This window comes from Scyliorhinus torazame, chromosome 2 (genome assembly GCF_047496885.1).
Source record: "Scyliorhinus torazame isolate Kashiwa2021f chromosome 2, sScyTor2.1, whole genome shotgun sequence".
Taxonomy (NCBI): Eukaryota; Metazoa; Chordata; class Chondrichthyes; order Carcharhiniformes; family Scyliorhinidae; genus Scyliorhinus; species Scyliorhinus torazame.
The window spans coordinates 341,794,902-341,813,830 of record NC_092708.1 but is presented as its reverse complement, the minus strand read 5'-3'; the positions used below and the strand labels follow the sequence as shown (position 1 = coordinate 341,813,830).

General features: G+C 50.3%; 1 protein-coding gene across 5 annotated transcripts in view; it reads right to left on the bottom strand.

The window, feature by feature from the left end:
- The window catches only part of slc25a47b (solute carrier family 25 member 47b), a 100,530-nt gene extending 87,972 nt beyond the window's left edge, over window positions 1-12,558 (bottom strand). For 4 of the 5 annotated variants that reach the window (XM_072490644.1, XM_072490621.1, XM_072490652.1 and 1 more), the window contains exon 1: window positions 12,345-12,558. In XM_072490644.1, the coding sequence (XP_072346745.1) occupies window positions 12,345-12,381 (37 nt within the window). In that variant the 5' untranslated portion in view covers window positions 12,382-12,558. The remainder of the gene's footprint in view (window positions 1-12,344) is intronic. The other variant, XM_072490628.1, reaches the window with a different exon arrangement.
- Window positions 12,559-18,929: the final 6,371 nt, after the last annotated feature.

The window sequence follows — 18,929 nt, the reverse complement described above, 5'->3', positions numbered from 1 at the left end:
CAAATGGAGGAGGATTTCAAAAGATGGGACATGTTACCGCTCTCGCTGGCGGGTAGAGTGCAGTCGGTCAAAATGGTGGTCCTTCCGAGGTTTCTGTTTGTGTTTCAGTGCCTTCCCATCGTGATCACTAAGGCCTTTTTTAAGAGAGTAGGCAGGAGTATTATGGGGTTTGTGTGGGCGAATGAGACCCCGAGAGTAAGGAGAGGGTTCCTGGAACGCAGTAGGGACCGAGGAGGGTTGGCGCTGCCAAACCTGGGGAGCTACTACTGGGCAGCAAATGTGCCGATGATCCGCAAGTGGGTTATGGAGGGAGAGGGGGCGGCATGGAAGAGGATGGAGATGGCGTCCTGTAAAGGAACGAGCCTGGGGGCATTGGTGACGGCACCGCTGCCACTCTCGCGACAAAGTATACCACGAGCCCGGTGGTGGCGGCAACGCTAATGATCTGGGGCCAGTGGAGACGGCACCGGGGTGCAATGGGAGCATCGGTGTGGTCCCCGATCAGGGGTAACCACCGGTTTGTCCCGGGGAAGATGGACGGGGGGTTCCAGAGCTGGCATCGGGCGGGGATTGGAAGAATGGGGGACCTGTTCATCGACGGGACGTTTGCGAGCCTAGGGGCACTGGAGGAGAAGTTTGAGTTACTCCCGGGAAATGCCTTTAGATATATGCAGGTGAGGGCTTTTGTGAGGCGACAGGTGAGGGGATTCTCGTTGCTCCCGGCACAGGAAGTTCAAGATAGGGTGATCTCGGGTGTATGGGTTGGGGAGGGCAAGGTGTCGGAAATACACCAGGAGTTGAAAGAAGAGGGGGAAGCGCTGGTAGAAGAGTTGAAGGGTAAATGGGAGGAGGAGCTGGGGGAGGAGGTCGAGGAAGGTCTGTGGGCTGATGCCCTAGGTAGGGTTAATTCCTCCTCCTCGTGTGCCAGGCTCAGCCTGATACAATTTAAGGTGGTCCACAGAGCGCACTTGACGGGGACGAGGTTGAGTAGGTTCTTTGGGGTAGAGGACAAATGTGGAAGGTGCTCAGGCAGCCTGGCGAACCATGTCCATATGTTTTGGTCATGCCCGGCACTGGAGGGGTTCTGGAGAGGAGTGGCAGGAGCAATATCTCAGGTGGTGAAAGTCCGGGTCAAGCCAAGCTGGGGGCTAGCAATATTTGGAGTAGTGGACGAACCGGGAGTGCAGGAGGCGAAAGAGGCCGGCATTCTGGCCTTAGCGTCCCTAGTAGCCCGGCGAAGGATCTTGCTAATGTGGAAGGAGGCAAAGCCCCTCAGCTTGGAGGCCTGGATAAATGATATGGCTGGGTTCATAAAGTTGGAGAGGATTAAGTTCGCCTTGAGAGGGTCTGCGCAGGGGTTCTACAGGCGGTGGCAACCGTTCCTAGACTATCTCGCAGAGCGTTAGAGGAAGATCGGTCAGCAGCAGCAGCAACCTTGGGGGGGGGGGGGGGGACTGCCTGGGAGGGTGGATGAGCAAGAGATAACATGAAGGGTTGGAGAAACTGGCAAGTACGGGTGAGGGCCAGTGTACAAAGCTGTGTAAATATATCATTTTGCCATGTATATATCTTGCTCTGCGCGATTTCTCGTTTCTTTGTGTTACGGGGGAGGGTTATTGTTTGTAAGGGAGAAAAATTGTGTTAAAAAACTTTAATAAATATATATATATTTTTTTTAAATAACCTTTGAGATTTTTCCCTCTGCCTCTTGGGGAAATCCGTATTGCTTCTGGGGTCTAGGGTCAGGTCCTATTATTTGAACCGAACCAGCCATTCTGCCGCAGTCATGTTTATGACTTGCAAATGCGGCCCTGTTTTTCTGAAGAACTGCCCTAACTTGTTTGTCTGCACTAATCGTGGTCGGGTCAAACCAAAATTCGCCGGCTGCGCTAATCTTGTTTGCATATTCACCTACTGTGAGCGTTGCGTGGCTCTTGCTGACTTTGTCATTTTCCAGACACATTGATTTACTGGATCAAATGAAAGGTTGTGGGAGTTCATGAAATCAATACCCAAAATGTGTTCTGCTGTGTGGTCCAGATCGACCAAAACTATGGGGTGTTTTGTCGTAATATTGCCAATTTGAATGGGTCCAGGGGCTGTGATGTGTCCCTGCTGTGAGTGGCCTATGAAGCCGCTGAGGGTGTGTGGTAGTATGCATTAGGGGTCATGTGGGACTGTGAAGCCATGATGTCATTGGCTGACAGATCTCGGGTCCTGGTTGGACGTTGACCTCTAGCTCCGCCCTGAAGGCGGAGTATAAGTACCAGGAGTCCTCCCCCACAGGCAGTCTACTACTGAACTGCGGGGGAACAGTCACGCTTAATAAAGCCTCATCGACTTCACTCTATTCGTCTCTCGGAGTCTTTGTGCGCTACAATTTATTAAGCGTGACTAAAGGACTATGGAGCTCAGGATCATCCCGGAATGCCTGAGGATCAGCCCCCACGCAGTGAGCGCAGCAGCAGCTTTCAAGCACTGGCAGACTTGTTTCGAGGCCTACCTCAGAACGGCCACCGGCCGGGTCACAGAAGACCAAAAACTACAGGTCCTGCACTCGAGGTTAAGCACGGAGATTTTCTCCCTCATCGAAGACGCAGAGGATTTCCAGACGGCGTTCGCAGCACTAAAAAGTCTCTACGTTCGCCCAGTAAACCAGATCTACGCTCGCTATCAACTCGCAACGAGACGGCAAAGTCCCGGAGAATCGATAGATGAATTCTACGCCGCGCTACTAATTTTGGGACGGGCCTGCAGCTGCCCGCCGGTGAACGCAAATGAACACACGGACATGTTAATGCGCGATGCTTTTGTGGCAGGTATGAACTCCTCCCAAATCCGCCAAAGACTTCTAGAAAAAGAGTCGCTTGGACTCTCAGAGGCACGGGCCCTAGCAGCCTCCCTAGACGTGGCCGCGCGAAATACCCGCGCCTACGGCCCCGACCGCGCGGCAGCCCATTGGGCTCCGTACGCACCCGTCGCGACAAACCCACCCCCCCCGGACACCCCACAGGCTTGCGCGGTTCAAACGCCAAGTCACACCGGGGGAGCCCGCTGCTATTTCTGCGGCTAGGCGAAACACCCCCGGCAGCGCTGCCCGGCCCGCGCAGCGATCTGTAAGAGCTGCGGGAAAAAGGGCCATTTCGCGGCTGTGTGCCGGTCCCGCGAGGTCGCCGCTGTCCCGGGAGAACAGGGAGCCCTGCTCGCCGTTTACGCTCCCCAACCCCCCCAGCGCCCCATGTATGACCCGCCAGCGCTACCACTCTGGGTCCCGACCACCGCTCTCCCCGGAGAACAGGGAGCCCTGCACGCCGTTTACGCTCCCCAACCCCCCCCCCCCCCCCCCGCACCCCATGTATGACCCGCCGGCGCTACCACTTTGGGTCCCGGCCACCGCTGTCCCCAGAGAAGAGGGAGCCCTGCGCATTCCTAACGCTCCCCAACCCCCCCAGCGCCCCATGTGCGACCCGCAGGCGCCGCCATTTTGGGTCCCGGCCACCACGAGGGGAGGAAGGGCGCCGCCGCCATCTTGTGACCCCCCCGCCATGTGCGATGCATGGGAGCAGCCATCTTGTTCACCCTCGACGCCATCTTGGACGGCAACAACGGACCCCAGTGTCGACGGCTCCACGGGGTTCGAAGAAGACGCTCAACCATTACAACCACGTCTAGCTTCAATGATGCTGGACCAAGCACGGCCCCGGACGCTCCAGACGACGACGACAACGGTGCTGATAAACGGGCATGAGACACCATGCCTGGTCGACTCCTGGAGCACGGAGAGCTTTATCCACCCCGACACGGTAAGACACTGTTCTTTGACCATCCGTCCCAGCGCACAAAAGATTTCCCGAGCTGCAGGATCCCACTCCGTACAGATCAAAGGCTTCTGCATAGTTACCCGAACGGTGCAAGGGAGGGAGTTCAAAAACTACAGGCTCTACGTCCTTCCCCAACTCTGCGCCCCCACATTACTGGAATTAGACTTCCAGTGCAATCTACAGAGCCTAACCTTCAAATTCGGCGGCCCAATACCCCACTCACTATCTGCGGCCTTGCAACCCTCAAGGTGCAACCCCCATCCTTGTTTGCAAACCTCACCCCGGATTGCAAACCCGTCGCCACTAGAAGCAGACGGTACAGCGCCCAGGACCGGACCTTCATTCGGTCCGAAGTCCAGCGGCTACTAAAGGAAGACATAATCCAGGCCAGCAATAGTCCCTGGAGAGCACAGGTGGTAGTAGTAAAGACAGGGTAGAAGCAAAGGATGGTCATAGACTATAGCCAGACCATCAACAGGTACACACAACTAGACGCGTACCCTCTCCCCCGCATATCCGACATGGTCAATCGGATTGCCCAATATAAAGTCTTCTCCACCGTGGACCTCAAGTCCGCCTACCATCAGCTCCTCATCCGCCCAAGTGACCGCAAGTACACAGCCTTCAAGGCAGACGGGCGATTATACCATTTCCTAAGGGTCCCATTTGGCGTCACAAACGGGGTCTCGGTCTTCCAACGAGAGATGGACCGAATGGTTGATCAACACGGGTTACGGGCCACGTTCCCGTATCTCGACAATGTAACCATCTGCGGCCACGATCAGCAGGACCACGACGCCAACCTCCAAAAATTCCTCCAGACCGCTAAAGCCTTGAACCTCACGTACAACGAGGACAAGTGCGTTTTTAGCACAAACCGGCTAGCCATTCTGGGCTACGTAGTGCGCAATGGGATAATAGGCCCCGACCCCGAACGTATGCGCGCCCTCATGGAATTTCCCCTCCCACACTGCTCAAAAGCCCTAAAACGCTGCCTGGGGTTCTTTTCATACTACGCCCAGTGGGTCCCCCAGTACGCAGACAAGGCCCGCCCCCTAATACAGACCACGACCTTCCCTCTGTCAACAGAGGCTTGCCAGGCCTTCAGCCGCATCAAAGCGGATATCGCAAAGGCCACGATGCGCGCCATCGACGAGTCCCTCCCCTTCCAGGTCGAGAGCGACGCCTCCGACGTAGCTCTAGCGGCCACCCTTAACCAAGCGGGCAGACCCGTGGCCTTTTTCTCCCGAACCCTCCACGCTTCAGAAATCCGCCACTCCTCAGTGGAAAAGGAAGCCCAAGCCATAGTGGAAGCGGTGCGACATTGGAGGCATTACCTGGCCGGCAGGAGATTCACTCTCCTCACGGACCAACGGTCGGTAGCCTTCATGTTCGATAATGCACAGCGGGGCAAAATCAAAAACGACAAGATCTTAAGGTGGAGGATCAAGCTCTCCACCTTCAACTACGAGATCTTGTATCGTCCCGGAAGGCTGAACGAGCCGTCCGATGCCCTATCCCGCGGCACATGTGCCAACGCACAAATTAACCGCCTCCAAACCCTCCACGAGGACCTCTGCCACCCGGGGGTCACTCGGTTCTACCACTTTATTAAGTCCCGCAACCTCCCATACTCTTTAGAGGAGGCCCGTACAGTCACAAGGAACTGCCACATCTGCGCAGAGTGCAAACCGCATTTTTTCAGGCCGGATGGTGCGCACCTGATTAAGGCTTCCCGCCCCTTTGAACGCCTTAGTCTGGATTTCAAAGGACCCCTCCCCTCCACCGACCGCAACATATACTTCCTTAATGTGGTGGACGAGTACTCCCGCTTCCCATTCGCCATCCCCTGCTCTGACATGACCGCGGCCACAGTCATTAAAGCCCTGAACACCATATTCACACTGTTCGGTTGCCCCGCATACGTCCACAGCGACAGGGGGTCCTCCTTCATGAGTGACGAGCTGCGCCAGTTCCTGCTCAGCAACGGTATAGCCTCGAGCAGGACGACCAGCTACAACCCCCGGGGGAACGGGCAAGTAGAGAGGGAGAACAGCACGGTCTGGAAGACCGTCCTACTGGCCCTACAGTCCAGGGACCTCCCAGTTTCACGGTGGCAGGAGGTCCTCCCGGACGCCCTCCACTCCATCCGGTCACTACTCTGTACTAGCACTAACCAAACGCCTCATGAGCGCCTCCTTGTCTTCCCCAGGAAGTCCTCCTCTGGAACGTCGCTGCCGACCTGGCTGGCGGCCCCAGGACCCATCTTGCTCCGAAAACATGTGCAGGCGCACAAGTCGGACCCGTTGGTCGAAAGGGTTCACCTCCTTCACGCGAACCCGCAGTACGCTTACGTGGAGTACCCCGACGGCCGACAGGACACGGTCTCCCTGCGAGATCTGGCGCCCGCCGGCAACACACCCCCCCCCCCCCCGACACCAATCACCCCCTTCCTGCCACCGCCGCACCCCGCGACCGCCCCCTTCCCAGAAGGATCGGTCCTCCTCCCAGGCCCGACCAGGAGTGAAGCCCAAGCTGAAACCGTAAGGCTCCCGGAGACGACAACACCAGAACAAGCACCACCACCACCACCGGGGCCGAGGCGATCGACACGGACGACCAGACCGCCCGACCGACTCGTGGCGTCGATCTAACACTACAATGTGGACTTTTAACGAGAACATTTTGTCTTTTTTTTTTCCCTGACGATTACTGTAAATAGTTCGAAACAAAAAAAAAAAACCTTGTACATACTGTAATAACATGCGAAAGTTTTCCTCCCAGGACCAGCCTTGTAAACCCTTACCACCATGCGAAGCATCACCCCGCCGGTTCATTTTTAACAAGGGGTGAATGTGGTAGTATGTATTAGGGGTCATGTGGGACTGGAAGCCCTAATGTCATTGGCTGACAGATCCCGGGTCCTGGTTGGCCGTTGACCTCTAGCTCCGCCCTGAAGGCGGAGTATAAGTACCAGGAGTCCTCCCCCGCAGGCAGTCTACTACTGAACTGCGGGGGAACAGTCACGCTTAATAAAGCCTCATCGACTTCACTCTATTCGTCTCTCGGAGTCTTTGTGCGCTACAGGGTGATTGTGGCTGTAGTGGGCCACGTGTCTTTTTGGAACATTGTGGAGGAATTAATTGTGGTGCAGGACCCTCCTGTGTCCCAGAGAAATTCGATGGGCTGACCCCGTATTTTCGCTGCAACGACTAGTCGGCCGGACCTATCCCAAAGGGTGTCGCAGACCCAACTGGGGGAGCCCGAACACCGTCAGCCAGTTCCATTCAGGTCTGTCTGGTCTGAACGGGCGCTCACACTATGTATGGGCTTTGTCTTGTTATTATTCAGAGTGCCTGCCTGCTGGGCCCTCTGTGGCTTTCGTGGGGCATTGCATTCTCGTGCAAAGTGCCCTAATTGTCCACAGTTGTAACACTCCTGTGGTTTCTGTGGGGGCTGTTCCTGCCTTCGTTCACCAATGCGGGGTTCTGGTGCGCTTTCATTGCTTGGATATCTGCCTCTGCCTGCTGTTCTTCGGGTTTCCTAATTGCGGGTTTGTTTTGGACAGATTGCTCCCAGGTGTGGGACAACCTCTTTAAAACCCATTTTACATTGTGCGCTTCTTCCGAGGGGTCATAATTGATACAGGCTTTTTGCCCTGCCTCTGTGGCATGGGAGATAAGGGTGCGGGTCCATTTGGCCATGTTGTCTGGGAACAAATGGGCGTGGTCTAAGTTTCCGAAAACGGCTGTAAAATGGATCCACAGGCGTCCAGCAAACGCTGTGGGGTGTTCTGTTTTCTTCTGCCTGCACTTATTCAGGCCTTCTACTGGGTCACCTCTGTTATAACCGATCGCGTCTAGGATCGCCGTGTGCATCTCTGCAAGGGTGCCTCCTCCTCCATTCTGTGGGTCGGGAAGGGCTGCTACAACAGCTTAAAACTGTGAGCTTCACTTGCTCACGCTCATCCAGGCCGTACATGGTCGCCTGCTGCTTCACTCTAGCAAAGAAGTGGTGGGGATCTGAGGTGGGGAAGAACGGTGTGATCTTTTCGCACGCGTGCCGTAATTGGGTCACGGTTAAGGGGGTGGTGTAAAGGAATTCTGCGTCTCCTTCCGATGTGACTGTGCGGTGGGTGGTTACTGGATTCATGGGTGCCTGATCTATGTGCTCTGTGGGGGATTGGGGTGCTTTTCTCTTTTGGGGCTTTCCTTGCGCACATGTTCCCTGAACATACCTATGCGTGGTTTCGTTTAATTCTTGCCAATCAGGGCCGTCTTCCTCATCTGATTGGAATCCATAGGTGCTCTGAAACCCATTTTGCACTGAAAGCAAAGACTGCAGTTCTGCAATCTGCTTCCTGCATTTTGCATGATCCACTGAGCTTTGTTTGTGCTCCGTGGTGGCAGCATGGAGTGCTCTTAACGCTGCTTTTAGATCGCTGCACTGCCTTTGCAATGCCTCTACCTGTTTCTCTGTCTCTTCTCTTACCAGAACTGCACGTTGCGTGTCCTGATAGGCCTTATCGTATTGGGTTTGGAAGATGCACAGGTGCGCTAGACAAGACTGGTGTGCCCTCTTAGCATAATCCACCACTCCGCCCTTTGCTGCCAACTTCCTTCTTAAATCTATATTCTCTCTCTCGATCTCATTAACATCGACCTTGCTCATTCGCTGTCTCTCTTCTATCTCTTTGCGGAGCATCCGAACGACCTCCTCTGTGCCTCGCAATTGTGCCAGACAGGACACGATTGCCATCGGCTTGCAAGCTTTCCCTAAGCTTTTCTTATGGATCTCTGACAGGTTCTCCCACCAAGCATGTCCTATACTCCTGGGTCCTGTTTCCTCACTATCACAGAATTCACTCCAAAGGGGCCATCCTTTCCCTTTGAGATATTTCCTGATCTCTTCTTCCCAAACGGGACACTGCTCTACTGCTGGTCGCTGCGACCACCAATTCCTGGGGGCTCATAAGGCGTTCCATTGCGTTCATTGCCATTTTTCCTGTATGAATGCTCTTTTAAAATGTGGAACGAGGGGTACTAAGGTGGTGCTGTAAACACGGGTACGGCGTTCGCTACTTTCCGGAATACAAACTCCCGACAGTTTCTCGCAACAAAAAATCTATCAGTTTTACCTTATAGCCCTGTTAGTTACGCATACATTAACATGCTTCCGAATTATAAGGATTGATCAGAATTGCTTGAACACTTGTGGTTTTTCTGTTCCCAATTGGATTCTCAATTCAAATTTTGGGTTCTCCCGGAGTGGTTAGGCCACTTCTAAGTCGGGTCCCGTCAGATGTCGCCACTAAATGTTGCTAACTTTGGTTGGCTCTTAATTTGGCTCAGACACAGCAGTAAATGTTGCTCGTTGTGTCTTTACTTAATTTGCTCTGTTTTATAACCTTTGCTCTAGAGTCACCAGGTATCTTTATGATACCACGAGGTTCAAGTTCAAGTACTGATCAATAACTCAATACACCAGTTAGTGAGTTTCAAATCAAAACACATTTATTATACACAGTCAATCACTGCCCATGCATAAAACTCTACTTACTAGACTATCTCAAACACTATAGGCCTATATTTAGCATTGGAACTGGCCCACCAGGTCAGGGGAACAAATGGCCTTTCGTTCGAGTTCTGAGTCTGCAGGCTTCAAAGCTGGTATGGACTAGTAGCTAGGAGCGCCTATCTAGTAGCGTGCGTTGACTGGAGACTTACTTGGTTGATGCAGCAATTTAGGCAGGTCACGTTCAAGGGGTTGTTTTGAGCTGCTGAGAGACCCTGCCAAGAAGGACGAATTGAACTTGGGGACACTATTTTATAGTCCCCAGGGGCTTCACGCCCCTTTGGGCGGACCCCGTACCTGGTTCCAATACTGGAGCTGTTCCCTGATCGCTGGGCGGTCCCTAAATGTCCGTTGGCCTTCTTTGTCTTGGCTCCTGCTGGCGCCGAGGAGTCTGGCTTGGCCTTGTTTACATTAACTGTTTCCAATTGTTCCCGGGGATCGCTCATTAATATGCAGATGGCTGTTAGTTTCAGTGCTGTCTGGGTTTCTGTAAGTTCTGATACACAGGAAACTTTGCACCTGCTTGTTTTGCCTGTGTTGACTGAATTCCCTGTAGCCTTTGCGGGTCACTATTTTAAAGTCGGGAAGTGGTCAACCCAGGTGGCTACAGTAGACAAATACATGGCAGATGCAGTATAACATGATAAATGGGAAGTTATCCACTTTGAATGAAAAAACAGAATGAATGAATTGGGAAATGTTGACGTACAAAGGGACCTGGGTGTCCACGTACACCAGTCATTGTAAGCAAGCATGTAGGTACAGCAAGCAGTTAGGAAGGCAAATGGTATGTTGGCCTTCATTACATGAGGATGGAGTACAGGAGCAAGGATATCTTTACAGCAGATGTATGGGGCTTTGTTGAGACCACACTTGGGAGTATTGTGTGCAGTTTTGATCCCCTTATCTACTTGCTATAAAGTTTCACCAGATTGATTCCTGGGGTGGCAGGATTGTCCTATTAGAAGAAATTGGATTGACTCGACCTGTATTCACTGGAATTTAGCACAATGAGAGGGAATCTCATTGAAACATATAAAATTCTGACAGGTTTGGACAGACTGGAAGAGGGATGTTTCCTCTGGCTGGGGTGTTGAGAACAAGGGGTCAAAGTCTCTGGATACAGGCCATTTAGGACTGAGATGACGAGAAATGTCATCACTCAGAGGATGATGAATCTGTGGAATTCTCTATCGCAGAAGGCTGTGGAGGCAAAATCACTGAATATACGTAAGAAGGAAATGGCTAGATTTCTGGACTCTAAAGGTGTCAACGGGTATGGGGAACAGGTACCGCCGAGCAGAAACTAGTAGCCAAGTTCAGCACGCGTGAGGACGGCCTCAACCAGGATCTCAGGTTCACGTCACATTACATGTAACCCCACCATACTGCCCGGGTTTGCAGAACCCTACTAACTGTTCTGGCTTGAGACAATTCACAGCTCAATTACCTGTGATTATCCCTCACTCCACTCACACTGTTTGTACCTGTAAAGAATTATTTACCTGTAAAGATTCGCATTCCAACCGTTCTTCACATTCAAATCATTATCTTGCAATTGTGTATCTGCTTCCACTTCACCTGATGAAGGAGCAGCGCTCCGAAAGCTTGTGATTTCAAATAAACTGTTAGATTTTAACCTGGCATTGTGAGACTTCTTACTGTACTCACCCCAGTTCAGCACTGGCATCCCCACATCATGGTTATGGGAAAAGCATAGGAGTATGGTGTTGAGATAGAGGATCAGCCATGATCACATTGAATGGCAGAGCAGGCTCGAAGGGCCGAATGGCATACTCCTATTTTCTATGTTTCCCACTTGGTTCACTGTCTGTGCGGAATCTGCACATTCTCCCCATGTGCGTGGGTTTCCTCCGGGTGCTCCAGTTTCCTCCCACAGTCCAAAGTTGTGCAGGTTAGGTGGATTGGCCATGCCAAATTGCCCTTGGGTTAGATGGGGTTTCAAGGTTACGGGGATAGGATGGAGGTGTGGGGTTAAGTAGGGTGCTCTTTCCAAGAGCCGGTGCAGTGGACCGAATGGCCTCCTTCTGCACTGTAAATTCTATGATTCTATGTTTCCTCCTCTTATTTCTTGTTATCATGCAAGTCTATACTTAATTAGTGTCAGTGGTGATTGCACTTTGACATTTTTTTAATAAACTTAGAGTACCCAATTCATTTTTTCCAATTAAGGGACAATTTAACATGGCCAATCCACGTGACCTACCCTGCACATCTTTTGGGTTGTGGGGGCGAAACCCACGCAAACTCAGGGAGAATGTGCAAACTCCACAGGACAGTGACCCAGAGCCGGGATCGAACCTGGGATCTCGGCTCCGTGAGGCAGGAGTGCTAACCACTGTGCCACCGTGCTGCCCCGATTTCTTGACAATACTCAAGATTTATCCTGAATTTCCACAACTCTTAATAGTAAATAACCTATCAAGCAGAAGTTTGTGAAATCCATTTTACACAACAGCATCTAAACGCCTCTCCCTGGAAGGAGGGCGCCAATAACAAAAGATGGTTTGTACAAAGCTAAGAATCAAAGCCATTTAGGGAAACTGTCCCTGAACCTTGACAACATTTCCAAACTACAGTACAGACATAAATCATATCCAGAGCCCTCACTATGACCTTCAAATGTCAACGGTATCTAAATAAATCCAATCGCAAATAATTCCAAAACGTTTGTTCTATTCAGCTTTTAAAATCAATAGGCTCTTCATTAACAAAAACAACTCAACTATTTTAAGGATAACATATTTATGCGAATCCAAAAGAAAAGTTGAAATAATAACAAGAACGAATCAAAACTGGTGAATACTTTCCGCTTGTATATCAATTTAAAACTTTCCCGTCTTGACAACAAACTCGTCTTTGAATAATAACTGCATGTGTAGATTAAAAAGGGTCTCTAACTCTGAAACACTGGCTGCCATTTCTTACCTGCAACCCACCCTGCTAAGAAGTCAAGTAAGTGCATTTCGTGCCAAATGTCACCTCCTTCTCTCCAATACTGGCGGGATGATGGACTTTGGAGTTTACAACTGTCACACAAAGACCTAGTGACAGTCCGACCAATTTCAGTTATGTAACACAGCCTGCGAGCATGGCAATAGACAGCCTTTCCTAGCGCTGCAGCAGACAGTGATTCCGAGAGATGGCGTAAACAACGTGTAAAGCCCGGCGGAAATACCCGACTGGCGGCGGAAATAGCCGAGTGTCGGGAGGAACGAACCCGCTGCGGGCGGAGATGCCCGACGGGAGGAGGGAAAAACCCCGTGTGGACGGAAATACCCGACTGGGAGCGGAAGGGGCCGAGTGTCGGGAGGCGATAACCGGCTTTGGTGGGGGGGGGGGACCGCCCGACAGGCGGCGGGAATAGCCCAGTGCGGGCCAACCCTGGGTCGGCAATATGGCGGGAAGGTTGCCGTTTGAATGCGAGACACGATTTTCATATTTCGATGGGGAGGTCAATTAGGAATGAACCTAATTGTCAAAGCTAACAACTGTTGATCGGCGGCGGTATGAAAATGATTAAATATTCACTGAGAAATAGAGAATTATTTACTGTTAAAAGCAAAATATTGCCGATGCAGGCACTTGTTTTAGATTAATTTACAGAATGTGGGCTTTATTGCCCATCCCGAGTTGCCCTGCAGAAAGTGGTGACGAGTTGCCTGCTTGAACCACTGCAGTTCTTGAGATGTAAGTACACCTACTCTGCTAATAGGGAGAGAGTTCCAGGATATTGCCTCCGGAACGGGACATACTTCCAAGTCAGGGTAATGAGTGACTTGGAGGGGAACCTCCAGGTGGTGGGGTTCCCAGGTACCTGTTGCTCTTGTCCTTCTAGGTAGTAGTGGTCATGGGTTTGGAAGGTGCTTTCTAAGGAACGTTGGTGAATTACTGCAATGCATCTTGTATATGGTACATACTGGCTGCCACTGTTCGTCAGTAGTGGAGGGTTGAATGTTTGTGGAAGGGGTAGCAATCAAGTGGGCTGCTTTGGCCTTGATTGTGTCGAGCTTCATGAATGCTGTGGGAGCTGCACTCATCCAGGCAAGTGGAGAGTATTCCATTACACTCCTGACTTGCACCTTGTTAGTCCAATTCAGTTTCTGATCAATGGTAACCCCAAGGATGTTGATTGTGGAGGATTCAGCGATGGTGATGTCATGGGTTAGATCCTCTCTTGTAGGGGATGGTCATTGCTTGATGTTTGTGTGGTGTGAATGCAACTTGCCACTTGTCAGCCTAAGCCTGGATATTGTCCAAGTCTTGCTGCATTTAGACATAGACTGCTTCATTATCCTGAATGGTGCTGAACATTACAACCTCACTTCTGACCTTATGATGGAAGGGAGATCATTGATGATTATTGAAGCAGCTGAAGATGGTTGGACATAGGACTCTACCCTGAGGAACTCATACAGTGATGTCCTGGAGCTGAGATGATTGACCTTCAACCACCATCTTCCTTTGCACCAGGTATGACTCCAATCAATGGAGAGTTTCCCCTGATCCCCTTGACTCCAGTTTAGCTAGGGTTCCTAGATGCCACACTTGGTCAAATGCTGCCTTGATGTCAAGTCACTCTCACCTCATCTCTAGCATTCAGCTCTTTTGTCCATGTTTGAACTAAGGCTATAATGAGGTCAGGAGCTGAGTCACTGGTGGAACCCAAACTGAGCATCCGTGAGCAGGTTATTGCTGAGTAACTGCCGCTTGACAGCACCATTGATGACTTCTTCCTTCACTTTGCTGATGATGGGAGAGTAGACTGATAGGGCGGTAATTGGCTGGGTTGGATTTGTCCTGTTTCCTGTGTACAGGACACACCTGGGCAATTTTCCACATTGCCATGTAGAGTTTGGATTTGGGTTTGGTTTTCTTCTGGGTGCTCTGGTTCCTCCAACAGTTCAAAGATGTGCAGGATCGGTGGATTGGCCAGGCTAAATTGCTCCTTGGTGTCCAATGGGTACGGTGGGGTTACTGGGTTGCGGGGATAGGGTGGAGGTGTGGGGTAACGCAGGGTGCTCTTTCCAAGGGCCAGTGCAGATTCGATGGGCCGAATGGCCACCACCTGCACTGTAAATTCTATGCTTAACCTTGCTTTCACCTGAGGTATGGTGACCCTCAGGTTAAATCACCATGAGTCAGCTCTTTATCTTAACCTGGAGAGCAGCTTCTGGGACTGTGGCAACATTTATATTTTATTCTGATTACTTCTGATTCTCGCCCTCAAGAAACTGATCCTCTGAAACTGGACCCATGCCGACTGGCCACGCCCTCTGGATGCCGATCACGCCCCCTAGATACCGACCACACCCTGGATACTGACCCCTGCACACAGGTCCTCCCATGGAACCATGCCGACTGGCTCCGCCCTCCGAACACTGACCACGCCCCCTTGGACACTGGTGCTCCCCCACCCAGGATCACTGCCCCCGCCCACCGGGTCTCTGGCCCCGCCCCTGGACCATCTGATCCTCCAAAGGCTGGCCCCGCCCCCTGGACACAGGTCCTCCCACTGAACCCACACCGACTGGCTCCGCCCCCTGGACACTGGCCACGATCCCTGGACCGTTGCCCTCCGAGTCACTGGCCCCGCCCCCTGGACCACCTGATCCCATAGCGGGTGGCCCCGCCCCCTGGACATTGGCCCCGCCTTAACAGGCTTCCGCTTTCGGTTCAATCCGCCGCCGTCTACACTTGAGTTTTCCTTAAAAAATTCGAGTCTTGACTAAAACCAAACCGCTGCAGATGTTTAAATCACTTTGGAAGTCACATTTCCTGCGTCTGTTTTACATTTACACCGCCCTCCAAGTGCGACTCCTATTAGTTGTGAAGAGTCAGCCACAAGAGACACCCAGTCAGGTAGTCAGCGTCTGGCTGCAATGTAATCCGGAGTACGGTGGGATTCGCCTGCAGTGCGGTTTGATGTATGACTGCGGCAGGGCAGCTTTGCAATTCGTTCTGAAATGTGTTTCCGGTGGGCCAAGGTTAAAGTCTAGCCTGGTGCAATAAACAAGTATGCGGTTAGGCAAACGTTGTTCAGATTATATAAAATATGCTATTCCGTTAATTTCAAGTAATACACAATTTATGAAAGATTTTTTTTGAAGTTGGCCAGAATAAGTTTTTAAACATTTTATTATCTGTTGACATTTTAATCTCGTCAAATTTAATATTCGTTATTTATCTGCATCACAGGTCACGTAATTTAATTTGAGCCCAGTTTGGTTGCATTCATTTTATTGTACAAATCTTTTCAAAGATCGACTTTAGTGATACCATTGCGTTTTTGAGTCAGTGACCTAAATGAAATGAAGCAATGTATTTGATGTGGATGATCACAAAAGATAGCTTTTAAATCGAATAGCTCCATGCTCTTATTTATCTGATGAAATTATTCTCAATTGTATCATTTACCTTGTAATGATAGACCTAATTGAATAAGCAAAAGCTATTGAAATCGAAACTAAATAAAACTGCAACCAATCGGCCTTGCATTTAAGGGCAGAATTACTGTTATGAACATGTGTTAAATCTCTAATAACAATTTCGAGTCATAAAATGTCTAAATGACATTGGTATAATGCAGTTTATTTTGTGTGCTCCACATTTACATGCTGCTGTTCACATGATTATTGGATTTTTTTATTGTCACGTGGAGGTACAGTGAAAAGTATTGTTTTATGTACAGTTCAGATGGATCATTCTGTACATGAAAAAACATAAGGCAAACAAATACATAAACAAAGGTCTTGTGTGAAGCATACGATCAGTCCATAAGAGGGTCATTTAGGAGTCTGATACCAGTGGGGAAGAAGCTGTTTTTGAATCTGTAAGAGTGTTCACGAGTGTGTTCACGGACTTCTGTATCTCCTGCCCGATGGACGAAGTTGGAAGAGTGAATAAACTGAGTGGGAGGAGTCTTTGATGATGCTGCCTGCTTTCCCAAGGCAGTGGGAGGTGTAGTCAGAGTCTAATATATGCCCCATGAGATCCCCTCTCTAAGCAGGCTTCTGTTGAGATGCAATTGTACCCATGTGTTCGTATTTATAACTATGAAATGAGACATTACCCACCATGTTGGACTATATGTCTTGTCTGAGCGCAGAAGTGCTTTGTCTATGGCTCCTGTTGGTATCCAGGGAGTGTGTTGGAAGTATGGAAAAACCTGATTATAATTAAATAGGTCCCACTTTTGTGAAATTGGTCTGTGCCAATGTGAGATTTGTTCTGTGATAAATTAGCCCGGTAATGGTGCCAAAAGTTACTAAGCTCCCTGGTGGAGCACTATTTAAGTGTTCAGTCCCTCCCTATAGATTAGTTCCTGAATTAATTTTCACTTTTCACTAACCTGGACTATGCCAGTGTGCTCCTGGTCACCCTCCTATTTCTACCCTTCTAAACTAAGTTATCCAAAAATCTTAGTTCTATGAGGCTTAGTTACCTGATTTACATTGGCATTTGGGTCAAAAATGCCTTCATTTTGAAATTAATGTTCTTGGCACTGCTGCCTCACAGCATCAGGGACCCAGGTTCAATTCCAACCTTGGGTGACTGTGTGGAGTTTTCACTTTCTCCCTTTTGTCTGCACGGGTTCCTCTGCTCTGGTTTCCTCCCACAGTCCAAAGATGCTCAAGTTAAGTGAATTGGCCATGCTACATTGCCTGATGTGCAGGTTAGGTGGGGTTACAAGGATAGGGCGGGGAAGTGGGGTTCGGTACTGGACCTAGGTAGGGTGCTCTTTCCGACACGATGGGCTGAATGGCCTCCTGCACTGTAGGAATTCTATGATTCTAAATTACGCCTTCCCTATCTTGGTTTCTCCTCCACCCCACAGGCTTCTGAGATGACTACAGTGAGCTAATTCTAACGTCTTCTGCATTTTTAATTGTGGCACCATTCATTAATCACTGTGCCTTCAGTTGCCAAGGCTCCAAGCTCCAGAATGTCCTCCCTAAGGGTGCTGATGGTGGCACATTAAGAGATCAGAATGTGTTAATGGCAGAACAAAGATAAGCAGTGTGTCAAAGAACAATTTAGAACTGGGAAGAAATGGCCCTCGTTTGGTGGGTGGAGGGGGGGGGGGGGGGGTTGTGGACAATGAGGGGAAAATGAGTCAATGGAAGAAATACAAATAAAGTGATGAAATAAAAATGGGGTGAAGGTGGTGGAGAGAGTTAAGAGTCTGAAGTTATTGAACTCCATGTTGGGTGCTGTAACGTGCCTAATCGGAAGATGAGGTGCTGTTCCTCCAGTTTGCATTGGGCTTTACAATTGCAGCAGGCCAAGGACGGACATGAGAGCAGGACAGTGAGTTGAAATGGCAAGTGACAGGGAGGACTGGGTCCTGCTTGCAGAATGAACTGAAGCTGATCTGCAAAGCAGTCACCTAGCCTGTGTTTCGTCTCTCCAATGTAGAGTAGACCGCATTGCAAGCAGCTAATGCAAAAGACCAGATTTGAAGGAGGTGCATGTAAAGCGCCTCCTTGCCTGAAAGAGTGCTTAGGCCCTTGGATGGTGAGCAAGAAGGAGGTAAAGGGGCCGGTGTTACACCTTCTGCAATTTGTATGGGAAGAGGGTGAGATGATGGAGGAGTGGACCAGTGTAACCCAAAGGGAACAGTCCCTGCGGAATGCTGACAGGGGAGTGAAGAGAAGATATGTTTGGTGGCATCATGCTGGATTTGGCAGAACTGACGAAGGATGATTCAATGCAAAGGCTGGTGAGGAGAAAAGTGAGGGCTAAAGGGGCCGTATCCTGGTTCTGGGAGGGAGGGGAAGAGTGAAAACAGAGGTGCGTGAGATGGGTCAGATGTGGTTGAGAGCCCTGTCTACCACAGTGGGTGGGAAACCACGATTAAGAACGAATGAAGACATGTCAGCTTTGGAAAGCGGCATCATAAGAACAGATGATGGAGGTGAAGGAACTGGGAGAATTGGATGGAGTCCTTACAGGATGTGGGGTGTGAGGAGCTGTAGTCGAGGTAGCTGTGGGAATCGGTGGGCTTATAATAGATACTAGTGGATAGTTTATCCCCAGAAATGGAGACAGAGGTCAAGGAAGGGAAGTGTCGGAGATGGACCATGAAAAGGGTGGAAATCGGAAGTGAAATTATTAAGTTTTTCCAGGCCCAGACGGAAACATGAAGCGGCGCCAAAACAGTTGCCGATTGTACCGATAAAAGAGTTGTGGGATGGTGCCGGAGTAGGACTGGAACAGAGAATGTTCCACATACCCCATAAAAAAAGACAGGCAAAACTGGGACGTATGCCACACTTTTGGTTTGGAGGAAATGAGACATATGTCAAAGGAAAAATTGTTTAGTGAGAAGACATGTTCAGCCAGATGGAGGAGAGTAGTGTTGGATGAGGATTGTTCATAGAATCATAGAATTTACAGTGTAGAAGGAGGCCATTTGGCCTATCGAGTCTGCACTGGTGCCTGAAGAGAACACCCTACTCTAGCCCAGGCCTCCACCCCATCCCTGTAACCCAGCTTTTAGACACTTAAGGG